General features: G+C 47.5%; 1 protein-coding gene across 2 annotated transcripts in view; it reads right to left on the reverse strand.

Moving 5' to 3' along the window:
• Positions 1 to 332: 332 nt before the first annotated feature.
• Positions 333 to 15,910, reverse strand: part of PAPSS2 (3'-phosphoadenosine 5'-phosphosulfate synthase 2) — a 66,915-nt gene continuing 51,337 nt past the window's right edge. The window contains exons 8-13 of one of the 2 annotated variants that reach the window (XM_078077797.1): positions 14,949 to 14,963; positions 10,521 to 10,726; positions 5,278 to 5,413; positions 3,789 to 4,057; positions 2,513 to 2,742; positions 333 to 2,064 (exon numbers count right to left, since the gene is read on the reverse strand). In XM_078077797.1, the coding sequence (XP_077933923.1) occupies positions 1,923 to 2,064; positions 2,513 to 2,742; positions 3,789 to 4,057; positions 5,278 to 5,413; positions 10,521 to 10,726; positions 14,949 to 14,963 (998 nt within the window). In that variant the 3' untranslated portion in view covers positions 333 to 1,922. The remainder of the gene's footprint in view (positions 2,065 to 2,512; positions 2,743 to 3,788; positions 4,058 to 5,277; positions 5,414 to 10,520; positions 10,727 to 14,948; positions 14,964 to 15,910) is intronic. The other variant, XM_036123419.2, reaches the window with a different exon arrangement.

The raw sequence follows: 15,910 nt of genomic DNA on the forward strand, positions 1-15,910 counted from the left end.
AACAAGACAACAGCAAAAGCCCGCTCCCAGCCCGGCTGGAGCACTCCCTGGGGGTACTTTGAGAAAAGGGAGCAAGTACGAAAGAAAAGAGGTCAGACCCTCCCGCGGTGACATCCTACGGTGAGCCCCCAAGCAGCCTCGTCCCCCTGAGGACATCAGGAGCCCTGCACATCTACACCCACCGTGTGGTTTTTAAGTGACTCGGACATGGGCAAACAGCCTCTTAATCGTGGTCAGAGGGTTGCTGCTCTTCTTCCCAATTACACAGTCACAAAGCCCTCGGCAGTCCCGTGGCCAACCCACACTCTGTCACAGGCAGAAAGGACTCTGCGTTCATTTTGAGAAATTTATTAAAATAAAAACAAGCGTCATTTGTACATAGAAATAGTCATTTGCACTCAGTATTAACAGCAGAAAAGCAGTTTTAAATATATCTTAAAAATCACAAAATATATTGATTAAGGCACTACATTCCATCTCATGTTTTCAATAAATACTGAGTACCTCTGATTAAATCAACATAGGCACTATACTAGTCAAGGCAGTTACGCTTTGCTGTGGCCATTGTGTGTAATTTACTCTCAAAAGAACTTTCAGTAGCTAAGATTAGCATTTTCTCAAAAAAAAAAAAAAAAAACAGTTTTCTCTTTCCAGTTTAAGTCTCTTCCAGAGAGACCTAGCTACAAAAGGTACGGTTTCTTCATATATTCTTTAGCAACAAGGAATTATGTATAAAGTACAAAGATCAGCTCCCAAGAAGTAAAGCCATCAGAGGTTAGATGTCTCGGCACAGCATGAGTCTTTGGAAAAGTATTTTCTCCAGCTGCACTAAGATCCGCTGGGTTTAGAAAACTCTGGACCTCTGGCATCCAAGAAGACTGCTTCGTAAGTGCCTTCCGTGCAAGGAGCTTTGCTAAGCAACTGAGGGGGGCCAGAGGCAGCCCCTGTGTTTTACAGTGTAGACGGAGCCCCAGACTGTAGGTCAAGCGGCGGCAGCAAGCCCGTCGGGTGTCACCAGTACTTTCTAACGATGCCAACTGTGAGAGTTTGTGACCGTGCTCAGCCGCTCCCGAAGCAGGCGCTAGGCATCGTCTGGTGGGGACCCCTGGGAGACAGAAGGGCTTCTGGGGTCTTTTCCCCATTCCAGCAGCTCGCTAGTCTGATGGTCTGGACTGGTTTGGCCCGAAGCTGCTTCTCCCAGGACACAGTGACCACAGCAAAGAGGAGAAAAATTAACTTCCCACAACAATGCCAGATCGTCTGAGCCTTGGGTGCCAATCTTTTCCTCAAAGCGTCCTGTGTTCTGCAACTGAAAAATCACCGTTGAACTGGAGTTCTAGTCACAGAAGGGTGGTAAGACCTCCCTCCTTTCTTAGAAAACATAACTTTCTCAGCCGAACTAGGTTGCATAGATCCGAGGTGTGGCTTGAGCCCCTTAGGAGACGGGGCGGGAGGCAGGAGGTGAAATAGCGAGAATCTTCATGTGAGCCACACCTCGTTTAGGGGTGAGAATTTTTTTTTCCCCCTTAAGTCAGTTGTACAGAAGAGGTTGCTCAGTCTGGTTCGTGTTACTGTGTGACACTGGGCAAGACTTAAGCTGGAAAAGACGCTTTACTTCTTGGCAAGTAAACTTAGACACACGGTCAAAGCTTTCCAAAACCTGGGACCTACGTAATCAGACGCAGTAGAGAACACAATTTCATTCTGAAATAACAGTACTGCTTGCACCTGCTAAGAGGCGGTCTTCATTCGGACTTTCTTTTATATATTATTGAAGTTGACTTTATAGACACAATTTTTACCTCATTATAAAACATGAAAATCGATCACTGAGAAGCAATTGTGTACAAAGCATGTAATCACAAAAATAGGAAAAAGAACCCAAGAGCACTTCGAGAAGAAACTGTGGAGCCGGAGGGCACTTAGTTGTTCTTCTCCAGGGACCGGTAATAGTCTGTCAGGACTTTCCATGCTTTGGGCGCCATGAAGCCATCTGGAGGGTTCTCTCCTTCCCGGGCCAGCTTCCTCATTCGTGTCCCAGAGATGAAGTCAAACTCGTCGTGCCTGTCACAGGGCAGCCACACAGAGCTCAGAGCGGGTAAGTCACCCCGCCCCCAGAGATGCCTGCACAAGGTGACATGTCTCAGACCCTATCTTTCCCTGCACCTTCGGGAATGGGCAGTTCTCACTAACTCTTGAGTAAAGGAACTTGCAGAAGAAAGGGGCATGATGGCAGCCACACGCTCCATGCTGCCTGGGCACCTACTCTGTCCACGGGCATGTCCCCTGCTGCTACGCTGGCTTCCTTTCCCTTAACACCTGCTCAAGGAAGACTTGTTGAAAGAGAGCTACTGATGGACCATCTACTGACATGCAGGGGCCATGCTACGCTTCAGGGGGACACGGAACGTGTTAGACCAGGTCTCGGCCTTCTAGGGACTCATCCCACCAGGAGCATGTGGAGATGCCCTTCCACAGATGGTGATTAAAGAATCTTCCTCTGGAAACCTACCTTGCCGGGTCATAGAAGTCCATGGCTTTTTTGGCTTTGTTGTAGGCAGCTACGCGGAATGGAATGATTTCCACCGAGGTCAGGCCCGGGGCCATGCTCAAGACCTTGCCTCCGTGAGTGGGTTCATACAGGTCTTTCTTGGTCTCGGGGTGGGGCATGCCTGCAGGGTCCCGGCCCACAATGTAGAAATTGACCCCTGCAATCATCCGGGACCGACAGTGCCACTGGACCTAGGAAACATCATGCAAGGGAGATGCTGGTCACCACTGGCCAGCTCGGGGGTCCCTGTTTACAGAGATGCCTTTGTTCTGCTTTAAAAGTAATCCAGGATCAACTGCTAGCTGGAGGACATCAGTGGAGTGTCTTAAGACCCCATGCTCTTCTTCACGCTCACTACATCAGGTAGGGTAGGAGCTCTAGACACGAATTCCCCCCACCTGACCCCAGCTTCCTAGAACCCGAGAACTGTTCCTAGAACTGTCTCCTAATCACCCCTCCAGACAGGCACGTGGACCAGAAACACTCAGACATGTGAATTTTACTTTCTAGTCCCTCCCTATTCAGAATAGATCACAGTTTCAAGGAAATTACAAATTCCAACATATCTGATTATCTGACTGCCAATAATGAGCGGATTATACAAAGACATTGATTCTCGTTCAACACGACATTGGGATTTCAAAATGAATCACCCTGTCTGAAGCTCAGTGAGAAATAGAGAGGATGAGGAGGCCTGGCGCTGCAATCTGGTTGAAGAGAATTAATTTCTGAAACTCTGGGGTATTCCAAAGCGCTGGGCCCTTCCAATTGATCACGCTTCCCACATAATTGGTGCCATGGGACAGAGAACATCCCTGTTTGGCGGGCTTGTTGTGCTATGACAAAAGGGGACACCGAGCTTTTAGAGACGAATTCTCCTTTCTAAGGGCGCTCACGGGCGTTTGTGGTGAACCAGTCAGAGTGACTGAAACTTCGGGAATTGAGTATGAGGTGCGATACGGTTTGCCCTACAGCCTCAGTCAAGCTGCATTATCCTCCTTGCTCACACGTCAGCTCCACGTTCTCAAAGGCAGTGTGTAATGGGTCTGAGGTGGTGTTTCTAGCATTCTTACAAATACTAAACGGAAACATAATTAAGTTGGATAAAGAAGAGAGACTGGAAGATTCCAGAATCTGCTCATGAGAGAAAAGGATTGCAGAGACTCACTGGCTCCTCTTAAGTAAAGTCTGAGCCCCCATTTCCGAGGCCCCCAGCCTGGCCCAGGGAACTGCTCACCTCTGTGGGGCCAGCGTACAGCATCGGGGACGGGAAGATGGCAACAATGGTTGACTTGGGGTCCAGGACCCCTTCTTCCAGCACCGCCGCGTGCTGCTTCATCCGCCACTCCAGGGGCACGTCGTCGTCCTTGGTCCAGCCCCCCAGAGGGTGCAGCAGGAGCACGGGGTGCTTATAGCCCCGCTCCAGCAGCCTGCGGCGGGTGTCCTGCATCAGCAGAGCGTGGCCATTGTGGACGGGGTTGCGCAGCTGGAACGCGAACACCGCATCTGGGAAAGGAGCGTACAAAGGCCGAGCTGAACAAAATGCACATTGTCGCTTGTCCACAAGAACAAGAAAGAAAATGCAGGGGGAGCTCCCCTCTGCTTGCTAGAATTGTTTAATAAAGCCAATTAGATCCTGAATTTTAAAAGAAAGGAAGGGGCGCCTGGCTGGCTCAGTCAGTAGATCATGTGACTCTTGATCTTGGGGTTGTGAGTTCGAGCCCCATATTGGGTATAGAGATGACTTAAAAATTTTTTAAAAATCTTGAAAGAAAGGAAACAGCAATGTTTAATTGTTCAGAGCATTCACTATGCCCACTTGCTTTCGAAAGTCATCTGGAGAATCCACCTGGGTCTTTGGGGGTTACTTGGTTACTCCAAAGGCACCCACCAGACCGGACAGGACACACAGGCAGGAAGCCCTAATGGGAGAGCCTGCCTCGGAAATGAAGCCATCTATTACCAGGGCCTCTGCCGCCAAGCACCACTCAGTCCCCACGTCACCCTCTGCTTCAGGCTCACTCCCCTAGGGGGTGAGCAACGACCAGCGCCATCTGGGGCCTGGGAAAAGTTTTAACAACCTAAAGACGTAAAAACATATTTCACCTTCATTGTAAAAAAAATCTTCAAAACTACTACACTTAGTGACGGGCTCCTGAGAGCCTTCATTTCCTTCTAGTTATGAAAGAAATACCGTATCATCATGGAAAACGTGGGGAATCCAGAAAAGCCCCAAACAGGATATAAAAACCACCTATAATCCCACCATTACTTTTTCTCTCTTTTTCAAAATTTATAAAGTGAACATCTTCCCGCCCCTTGGTCTACCTCCATCCCCAAGAGGCACCTGTCACTTGTGGTTTGGGGCACGTGCCCTAGAGACTTCTGCTTCTAGACACAGAAGTAGCTTAGGGTTTTAAGAACAATTACTGTATTTTGTTTTCCAAAATTACGCTGTAGAGATTGTTCTGCAATTTGTGTTTTTGCTGAATAAATACACTTTGGGTATTTTTCTGTGTCTGTGCCTATTTTTAACTGCTGCATCCTATTCCAATATGTGGATGTACTTCAACTTTCTAAATTGCTCCAGTCCGTATCAATACACACATCCATAGAGGTCTCCAGCTTTTTGAAACTATAGACATGGCAGATTCCTGGTATCTCGAATTCTATAATCAGAGGGTGGGGAGGAGGACTGACAAAGGCACGCAAGGCAGTCTACGTACCAGCGTTCATTTCTTTACATTTCTGCTTGAGCTCCAGAGGCGTCAGGCGGTACTGGTCCAGCCCGTCATTCCACCTTATTCTCTCCAGCACCTGCAGGTCTCCACCCACCAGCCAATCCCCACTTTCCATCACCATCTAGAAAGACCATGAGTAAAGTTGTTGGAGATGAGTGTTGACTTCTAGTTTATCTGAAAACCATTTTCTCCTAGACCAACCTTGGGTTAATCCTGAAGAACCACCTTCCATTCTTAAGCATTTCTAACACAGTATTTCTCAAACTTTTTGGTCTCTCAACCCTTTTATACTTTTCTTTTTTTTGAGAGAGAGAGAGAGAGAGAGAGAGAGCGGGGGAGAGGCAGAGGGAGAGAAAGAATCTCAAGCAGACTCCACACGCCCAGCGCTGAGCAGGGAGTCCAGCTTGGGGCTCGATCCCACGACCCTGAGATCATGACCTGAGCCGAAATCAAGAGTCGGACGCTCAACTGAGCCACCCAAGCACCTCATCATCAAGAACATTCTTAACTGAAGCCGGCCCTGTTTTTACTGCAAGTGCTTGGTGTTGAGGGGACGACCTAAGTTGAGCCAGGCATCTTGAGTCCAAGGGGCCAGAAGTTTCGCCCACGTTGCTCTGGCACGGGCAGTACAAATGTCAGCCCAGTGAAGACAGCACAGGATGTCTCAGCATTACGAAGGCAGTTTTGAGACTGGGGTTCTGTGGAAAGGTCTCGGGACCCCCAGTGTTCTGCGAGCCACTCTCTTAGAACCACCGCCAGCACATCCCTAATACAGCCTGATGTGTCTTAGACTGTTTTCAGTAAGGACCCAAAATAGAGAAGCTGGGGGAAATCAGGCAAGTTGTTTTCTACCGGTTCATTATTGCTGAGCACAGTTTCTAAGGAAACTCTGAAAAGAAGCATCCTTTGTTACCTCTAATTTGAAAACAAAAGAAAATGTCCAAAGAGCAGCAATATGTTGCCAAATCCACATCCAAGGCTAAGCACAGACTAAGTAGCTAAAACTTTATTTTTCTCAAATAATCTTTGACAAGGGCACCAGGAGCACTCGATGGGGAAAGAACAGTCTCTTTGGCAAACGGTGTTGAGAAAACTGGATATCCACATACAAAGAGAAAGAGTTAGAGCCTTATTTTATACCCTGTAAAAAAATTCACTCAAAATGGATTAAAGACCTAAATGTAAAATCTAAAACTATTAAGATTCTTAAAAAAAACCACAGAGGTTACTGTTAACACCCTCACTTGTCAATACCCAGTCTCTGTTGAAGTGACTTCGGGGGACAGTGAGGAACAGAAAATGCACACCTTGACACGGAACCACACGCTTCCTCTCCCAGCCTGTCTTTTGGGGTGGACCACACAGCTGGGGAGGCAGCCCTATTTCCAGGGAGGGGCTGAGTGAGGGGAGTCTACGGGGGCTGTGGGTGGAGCTCAGCCATCCGGCCTGGGGCACCCTCCTGGTACAGGACAAGGCCAAGCAGAGAAGGAAAGAGGGTTCGTGGCAGGTCGAGAGCCACCTCTTCACACAGCACCATGTTCTGGTGGAGAATTTAAATTTGAACCTGACCTTCTGGGTTATTCTTAACGTAGAAGGACAGAACATAGTTTATCTAAGAGTTTGTTAGTTCGATAGGTAACTTTTAAATATGGTATGTGGGCTTTCATTTGCCCAGGGCCCCACAAACGTGAGGGGTGAGCCTGGCGGGAAGGGTGGTCACAGCAACGGAAAGGAAAAACACGGCTGTGTGGGATGGAGGGAGGAAAATCACTTACTAAGAATACTGTCAAATCCCCGTACCTGTGCATTTGCTTTCTCCTCCTAGCCCAGAGTTGGGCGACGGATAAAATGTGGAGACTTACCCCAAATCCCTAGGAGTGCAGTAACTCATGCTGGACGCTAGGGGTCCACCCTATATTGTTCTGTTGGTGAAGGCGCCATCTGTCCAGTTTGGTTCACAACTCAGCCTAAAAAGTGTGTCTATCTGATGAGCAATGCTGAACTATGCTTCTGGCATTTCTGAGATGGGGAGAAGCAAAGGGCATTTCTCTCCCCAAGATGGCCCAACTGTCCCCAGAATGGAGCTCTCGCTACCAGGAAGGGAGGTTCCGTGGCTCTGCCCCATTTCCCAGGCTTTGTGGCCTAAGGGCCCCCAGCTCCTTTTGCGCCTCCTGCTAAAGGCAGGCGGGGGGACACCGCTGGAGAGTCTGCAGACCTGGGCGCACGGACAGAAATGAGGGACGGGCTTTCGGAGAGTCGAAGGAAGTGTGAGAGGGCATCCGCGCTTGGAATCACAGGCAACAGCAACGCAGAAAGGAGGAGTGGGTGAGCTCAGACCCTAGCACGAAGACGAGGCGGCTGCTCTGAGGAGCCCCACAGACACAGCCTGGGGAGGAGGCGGGGTGCATGGGCTGGAGCGGGAGCAGCTGCTGAGCATGGGGAGGTACACTCGTCACAATGGAAAGGGAACAGGGAGGGGGCAAGAAACCAGGAGGACGTGAGAAATGGCAGGTGTTCAGGAAAACAGGGTCACAATGAAAGGGTTCAGAGATGAGGCTCAAGAGGCAGAAAACTGAGGCGGTCCCCGTGGAGAACATCCCTTCATCTCTGTGCTGTCCGGTAGAAAGGATAGGACTTCATGCCTCGTTTGCAGACGAGAGAAGCGGCAGCGCTCCAGGACACACAGGCACTGCCAGAGGCCAGGACACCGCGCCCAAGACCCCCCAAGCCAGGCTGCTCCTCCCACTGCACCTGCTGCCTCCCGAGCTCTGCCTGCAGGGTGAGCCCGGCCCGACAAGACAGCCCTTCATCTCCTGAGCTGGCAGAAGGCTGAGCAGGTGACAAAACGGGAAGAGCTGGGGCCGCACAAGGGCAAAGTGCTCTGGGAGCATAAAGAAGGCACATCCCGTCACGCGGGTCACGGGGAGGAAGGAGGAACGGGGTGGCAGCCTGGGGAGGTGGCAGGGGTGGGAGGAACAGTGTCTGGGTTGAGGGACCAGCATGTGCAGGAGCAGGAGAGGACAACACGCTGGCCCGCTATGGAGCATGACCAGCCGGGGATGGGTCGGGCAAGATGCACCAGCTGCAGGACGGACAAGGCCGAGCTGGAGTCAGGCAGGACACGGCGGGGGGAACGGATGCCCTGGCCCAAGGTGGAACAGAAAAGTGCCCAACGTCAAGCCAGCCGTGGGGAGGGGGATCGCCAGGACCCAGCAGCTGAACGAACACGGGAGGAGGAAGACGCCCAGGATTTGGCTGCAGCCAGATGGGGGTGAGGTGCTTGCAGGCGGAGCCAGCCCGGAAAGAGCCCCGAATACTTCTCTAACGCCAGGATCCCAACCTTCACAGATTCATAAGGAGCGCTCAGTGCCAACCCCCAGAACTGACCCAGCCAAGTACTCCCAGGGCCACTGGAAATGCAACAAGGCCCACCCACTTTTGGAAGGGGTTACTTTGGGGGGGAAAAAAAACACCTGTAAGTGTAAATTTCACTGTAAATTTCAAGGTGCTAAAAAAGGGGCAGTGAAAAGTCCCTTCCCTGTAAACGGTGTGTGTGGTGCGTCCGGCGAACACGCATCACACTGTGGGTGTGGTGTGTATGCTGAGTGCCTTCCTCTGTCAGATTAACCATGGCCCATTTCTCGCCATTAGCTCACTGGGAATGTTTGCAGAGTCCCTCTGACGACCTCATGGGACAGTCACTGACCAGATGACCAAGACCACAAGTCACAGCACCGCGTTCCCTGGCTTCTAAGAAATTCTGAGCTCCACTGCCAACAAGATGAAGTAATTCTCGAGAGCTTCCTCAGGCGTTTCTTTTAGGACTACCACAGTGGATGTGGACAGCAGGCCCCAAGAGGGGACGTCTCTGGTACAGGGGGATGCAGGGTCACTCTTCTCTCTCTGGGTCACTGACGGAAGATTAGAACCCATCGCGAGACCATGAGGACCAGGGAGTAGATGAAACAGAGGCAGGATCAAGATGCTCAGCTACAAGGTAGATGATTGTGTCCATCAAATGAGAAGCTGCTTTGCTCATTCACCTCTTGTGTTTAGAGGCCTTGAAAAAGCCCTTCCTCCCTTGCAACATGTCACTACTGAAACAAACGAAACCAAACCAACATCCGCCCAACCAATTCCAGTAGGCTCATTCAAACATCTTTTGTAGGGGCACGGGGCTGGAAGAGATCCTAGGGTTATTTTGAGTCTGGCCCCTCCTTTTATACAGCTTTTTAAAATTTCAACCCAAATGCTCTCATCCTAGGCAAGGGATGGCTTTTGCATTCAATCTCACATACTTTCCTTTATGGGAAACGGACCACACCCAGCAATTCCATGAGACTCTCCACCCCCACCCCCACCAAGCAAAAGTTGTGAAGGAATCTGAGGAGGTTTAGCCTATTTTGCCTTTAGGCGGGATAGACTCAAAACAATCCTAATCAGATGAACGCATTTTTCAATCTTAAAATATCCACTGATGACAATGTGCTCTTTCCCTCTGGAGACTCTAACGCCATCTGCTCTGCACTGATTTTTGTTTACTAAGAGGATGTCACTGACCACGAGGCACGCACTCTGAGTCTCTCTCCAGTGGTCGGTTGGACCCACTCTGGATGAGGAATGCGCTTCCCGTGAATTTCCAAGATGGAGAGTGCCACAAGCTCTAGCTATGGCTCTGATTTCTGTCCTTTACTCAAGATGCCAGACTCAATTATCTACCCAGTCCAGTTGTTTCCCATTTAGCGGAGGGAGCCAGCCATCACAGCATCTGAGGACTCACTGACTCATTCAGAGCAGCCCCCGAACACAAAAGACACTTCTCTGCCCCTATCTAAAGATCTCCGAAGACACAGCCTGCAAGACCTGCCCTAGGAATGCATTCCTCAGGCGGCGCCTGGGGGACTCAGTTGGTGAAGGGTCTGACTCGACTTCAGCCAGGTCATGATCTCAGGGTCACGGAATCAAGCTGCTCGTCTTCGGGCTCCACGCTCAGCAGAGTCCGCTTGAGTTTCTCTCCTTTTAGCCTCTGCCCCTCCCCCTGCTCATGCTCTCTCTCTCTCTCTCTCTCTCTCTCTCTCTCTCTCTCATAAATTGATTTTAAAAAAAGAAATGCATTCCTCTGTCTGACCCTGGTGTTTCTTTTAAGTCCTTCATGAAGGAATAAAAAGGAATGATTTTTGTCCTAAACTGAAGATCAAGAAAGCCCTTCCAAAGGTCTTGCTACTTACTTTGATATGGGGGTGTTTTGCACACATTGTCCCCCACACACGGGAACAACGCTCCTCCTTTCTATGTTCGTAGAATTCAGGGTCTCGTAAGATAGCCACTCTCTGTCCGCCATGTGTCAGGGCAAACTCACTGCGCCCCTCCAGCCGCGTCTTATCGTCCGCAGAGACAGGCAGTACAATGGGGATGCTCATGTTGATCACTCCGTCTATAGAAAGAACCACGTGATGAGTGAGTATGGGATGCAAGGTGTGCCGTCCTTGAAGGATGGCTCAAATGTGCACAACGTCCATTCCAAACATCTCCTGCAAAGGCTATGAAGGCCTAAATCCAACATGGTTGTGTTGGCTGCAACCAATTTCCTGAGAGTCTACGATGAGAAGTCCTCGAGAGGCTTCTCAATACCAGAGATGGGGCATTTGTGAAAAGTGGGCTGAGTTTCAAATCACGGAGGTGGCTTCAGTGAGTGATCTAATCTGGGGGACGAGAAGGGGGCATCTCCCTTTGAGTTCCCTTTTGAAAGCTCGGTCCTGACCTCAACATACCAGAGAGTTTAAAATCTTTAAAAACCCAATTACACACAATGAAGGTTGGCCAAACAAAAGCCTCTAGTCTTTCTTGGAAACGAACCTTGTAACAACATTGGCAAATCTCTTATATTATCTATTTAGGCTCTAATTGTGGTACCAACACACTGAATTGAAAAAAAAAAAATCAGACAATTAACATTAAGGGGTAGGACCCCAAAGAAGGAGTCCTGATGTCTGTTTCCTGTGGTCCGGGCATGGCATCACCTTTAAATGGTATTGAAAAGACTTCTCTGGAATCACAGCCCTTGCTAGCTCAACTGCAGTTGAGAACCATCAGTCAAAAAACACGGATGAGGTAAAACCATAGAAAGTGGATTTATAGAGCTCATGCACTTTGGAGAGTGAGCTCCTCTCCCCTTTACACTAAGTGTCTTACTTTAAAGGGAATTTAAGTAAACTGGCATTCTGGTTTCTCAGGATACAACACAACAAACTGGACGGTATGGGATGTGCTGTTCAGACAATTTCTCATCCCATCTTCAGCTACAACACATGCCTAGGACCAGCTTGATCTCAAAGGAAGAGGCAAGAGAATTACTTAAAAGCTGACCTAGAAACTGTGAGGGCTCATTTTATGTGTCTACTTGGCCAGGCTGCAGTGCCCAGATATTCAGTCAAACGTTCTAGAGGTTTCTCTGAAGGTATTTTTAAGATGAGATGAACATTTAAGACAGTAGACTTGGGGTAGAGGAGAGTGTCCTCCATAAGGTGATAGGCCTCATAGACTCAGTTGAAGGAATCAACAGAAGACCGACTTTCCAGGAAGAAGAGGGAGCTCCGCTCACAGACTTTGAACTTGAGCTACAGGTCTTCCCTGGGTCTCTGGCCTGCCAGTCTACCCTGTGGATCTTGGACTTGCCAAGGCTCTGCAACTGTGTGAGCCAATTCCTTAAAATCAATCTCTCCCTCTGTTTCTCTGGAGAACCCTGACTAATAAAGAAATCAAAAGTAAAGTCATGGGGGGCTCCTCCTGTGTGGGGCCAACAACCCCTCAGGGCACCATTACATTAGAGCTCGGCTCAATAACTGGCAATAACTAGTGACGATGATGTCACTTTGTAAAGCTTGTGTTTAACACATTTTTCGAAGTGAATATGAAGTTATTTGGGGTTTCTTAGACGGACGTTTTTTAAATGTTTTCTAGGGCAAATGGTTAAAAGATGTAGTTATTTTTCAGTCTGGGGCTTCAAAGATTACAGTTGGGCTTTCTGGAAACATGTAATTTCTTAATGAGGCCAGATAATGTAAAAGAAATGAGCCAGCTGTGTCCCCCCCTTCTGTGGGGGCACCTGACATCCACCAACTATGTCTGTCTCTCTGCTATAGTCACACATGAGAAAACGGGGCACGCCGTCAGCGTACAACACTGAACAAGATTAGGGAGATCTGGGGGGATTCCCAAGGTCAAGACTCAGAAAGGAACCAGAGCACGTGAATAAGGAAAAATTCAACTCCATAGGAAACAAATGTGGTTATTTATGGATTTGAGGAAATGTCCCACAAATTAATGAAGTCTTTTAAACCTAACCTTCAAAATCCAACATTTGGAATGCCTCTGATGGGGTTAAAGATCTAAGATCTGAGTCAGCTATGAAACCCATCTCCGGGCATATCACTTTGCAACTTCTACATACTCTCCAAAGTTACTAGAGTGTAAAGAATGTCACAGGATAGGGTGCCTGGGTGGCTCAGTCGGTTAAGCAGCTGCCTTCGGCTCAGGTCATGATCCCAGGGTGCTGGGATCGAGTCCCGCATCGGGCTCCCTGCTCTGCGGGGAGCCTGCTTCTCCCTCTCCCTCTGCCTACTTGTGTTCTCTCTCTATCTCTCTGTCAAATAAATAAATAAAATCTTTAAAAAAAAAAAAAAAAAAAAAAGAATGTCACAGGATAGAGATAGCAACTGCAGGGGACAAAGAAATCCTGTCTGTCAAAACGCAAACCAACACCATTTTCCTGTGGCAGTTGCCTCCTTTTTCCTGTGGCAGTTGCCTCCTTTGGTCCACCAGGTTCCTTCCCGAGGTAGCCTTGCACCCATGTTCCTCCTGGCCTTAAGGGAAACCCTGCCCTGGGGAAACAGCCCTTCCTGATGGGTGGTCGAGAGTCAATCTGGGGGGGGGGGGGAGGGAGACGAGTTCCACTGAGTAATGATGCCAACCGACCGCATCTACCCGGAGCTACAACTCCACACAGGATGAGCAGCTTGGCCTAGCGCCTCCCTCAACTCTTCTGCTACGGGAACTCATCCGACAGTGTCACGTTCTGCTGAGGCATCCTCCATGGCTTTCAGCCCCGACTCGGGCTTTCAGCCTTTCCCACTGTGTGCTGCAGCTCTGGGGAGATCTCTCTTATAGCGGGCTGCCTCACTTTGCAAAAGAGCATTGTGTGCTGAGTCCACGGTTAGTCTAACACACAACTTTTGCATAGGACTGTTGCTAAGCAAAAATGAAATCACTATTGCTTAACTAGGCTTTTTTTTTAGTTGCAGGACTAGAATTCAGTGATTCATCACTTACATACAACACCCCGTGCCCATCATAACAAGTGCCCCCCTTAATGCCCATCCCCCATCCAGCCCATCCCCCACCCATCTCCCTCCAGCAACCCTCAGTTTGTTCTCTATCATTAAGAGTGTCTTATGGTTTGCCTCTTTTTTCCCCCCGTGTTCATCTGTTTTGTTGCTTAAATTCCACATTTGAGTGAAATCCTATGGTATTTGTCTTTCTTTGACTTCTTTCAATTAGCGTTATACTCTCTAGATCCATGCATGTCATTGCAAATGGCAAGATCTCATTCTTTTTTATGGCTGGGTAATATTCCATTATATATGATGTGGTATACACATCTTCTTTAGCCGTTCATCAGTCATTGGACACTTGGGCTGTTTCCATAGTTTGGCTATTGCAGATAATGCCGCTTGAAACATCGGGGTGCATGTGCCCCTTTGAATCCGTATTTTTGTATTCTTTGGGTAAATACCTAATAGTGCAATTGCTGGATCATAGGGTAGTTCTATTTTTAACTTTTTGAGGAAACTCCATACTGTTCCAAAGTGGTTGCACCAGTTTGCATTCCCACCAACAGTGCATGAGGGTTCCCCTTTCTCTACACCCTTGCCAACACCTGTCGTTTCTTGGGGTGTTGATTTTAGCCATTCTGACAGGTGTGAGGTGGTATCTCATCATGGCTTTGAGCTTAACTAGGCTTTTTAAAGGGAAAACAACCATGATGAAAACAACACCAAAGATAAATGATACCTTCACAGTTTTACCTTTCCATTCTGGTAGAATGCAGAAGTTTACAGTCATAACAACGTGTATATTTATTCTCAGTTCTATAACTATCAAATCACCATAGCTTGAAATTAAATTCATGCATAATCACACCACAAAATACAATCATGCACAATCCAACCAGGTGCATCCATTTAAATTGCATCTAAAATCGATTTATCCCTTGATTAAAAATGTTTTATAAATGCAGTAGAAAAAAATTCTAGATTTGTGAACTAAATGAGGACCAGTAGAAGTAATTAGCGGAAAGGATCATAATTTTTTTAAATCCCAGGGACAAAATGTACAACAATAATTTAGAAACAAGTTTACTTTTGTCAGCCAAATAGGACATTATAAACAACAGCTGCATCTGATCCAGAAATTTCCTGTTATTTGGACTGTGATCAACAGAAGAATGTAGCATTATTATTCTATTATAACTGATTGGATCATGAACTGTTAATTCCAACTGGATCATTTGGATTTTTTTAATTATGTTCTTAACCATTTCTAATTAATGTAACTATCTAATTGTAATAATTTAACTACTTGGAAAGTGAAGTACATACCAGGAAGGACCATGCCTAGAAAAATACAAACACAATTAAGAAACATGTTTTCAGCTTTCCACCAAAATAATCTTAAAGCAACAATGTCAAGGAACAGGTTCCTATTACAAAAACATCATGCATATAACATATAAATATACTGTGCTCTTTGCTACTGCTCTAAAGAACATATAACAGCAAAAGGCTTCTGAGACCACAATTTGTACTGAATGATGTTCAGTGCAATCCAGAAGCATTACTCAGATGATTAACTGTTTTGAAATAATTATAACACATGTCAGCAGCACCTCAAGCTTCAGCAAAAAGTTGTCTCTTACACAAATATGTTATAACCACTGTCCAATGGTTCCAAACCAGGCTCTGCTAGGTGTAATAGCAAACTGCTCTAGAACATTCTAGAATCCCAGATGTTTAGAGGACACGAAAGTCTACCTAGCAGAACAAGTACAAGAACTACAGCCAGGATAACTTGGATTTGAAGCCAGGCTTCAGGTGAGTTACTTAACCTTTCCAATACTTATTTCCTCATATGAGCAAAATATCTTCACAGTAGTGTTACTGGATTAAATGTGATATCCTGTGTCAAACGCTGGGGTCAGAACACATTAGGTGCCGGATAAATGCTGGTGGTACCTATGGAAAGCCCTCAAGCCCCCCTTGGCAACTCAGAGCTGCGAAGGACTTGTCATCAAATGGTCAAGTCTCATGAGGCCGCCATGTCGTGACTCTCCTTGGAAGCCACCAGTCAAGAACATGAGCTTGAGGTTCCATTTTTTAATTAGGTGAGATATTTATGACTGGAGGGTCTCTGACAACCTCCAAACTATATATCCAGTGAAAAATAAAGTGATATAATAAACCAATGAAAGTAGAACCTTGAATGATAGAGGGAGTAACTCCTGTTGTGTAATCATCAGAAACACTTCAAAAAAAAAATTTTTTTTTTTTTTTTGCTTTTGGAC

The sequence above is a fragment of the Halichoerus grypus genome, chromosome 7, assembly GCF_964656455.1.
Source record: "Halichoerus grypus chromosome 7, mHalGry1.hap1.1, whole genome shotgun sequence".
Classification (NCBI taxonomy): Eukaryota; Metazoa; Chordata; class Mammalia; order Carnivora; family Phocidae; genus Halichoerus; species Halichoerus grypus.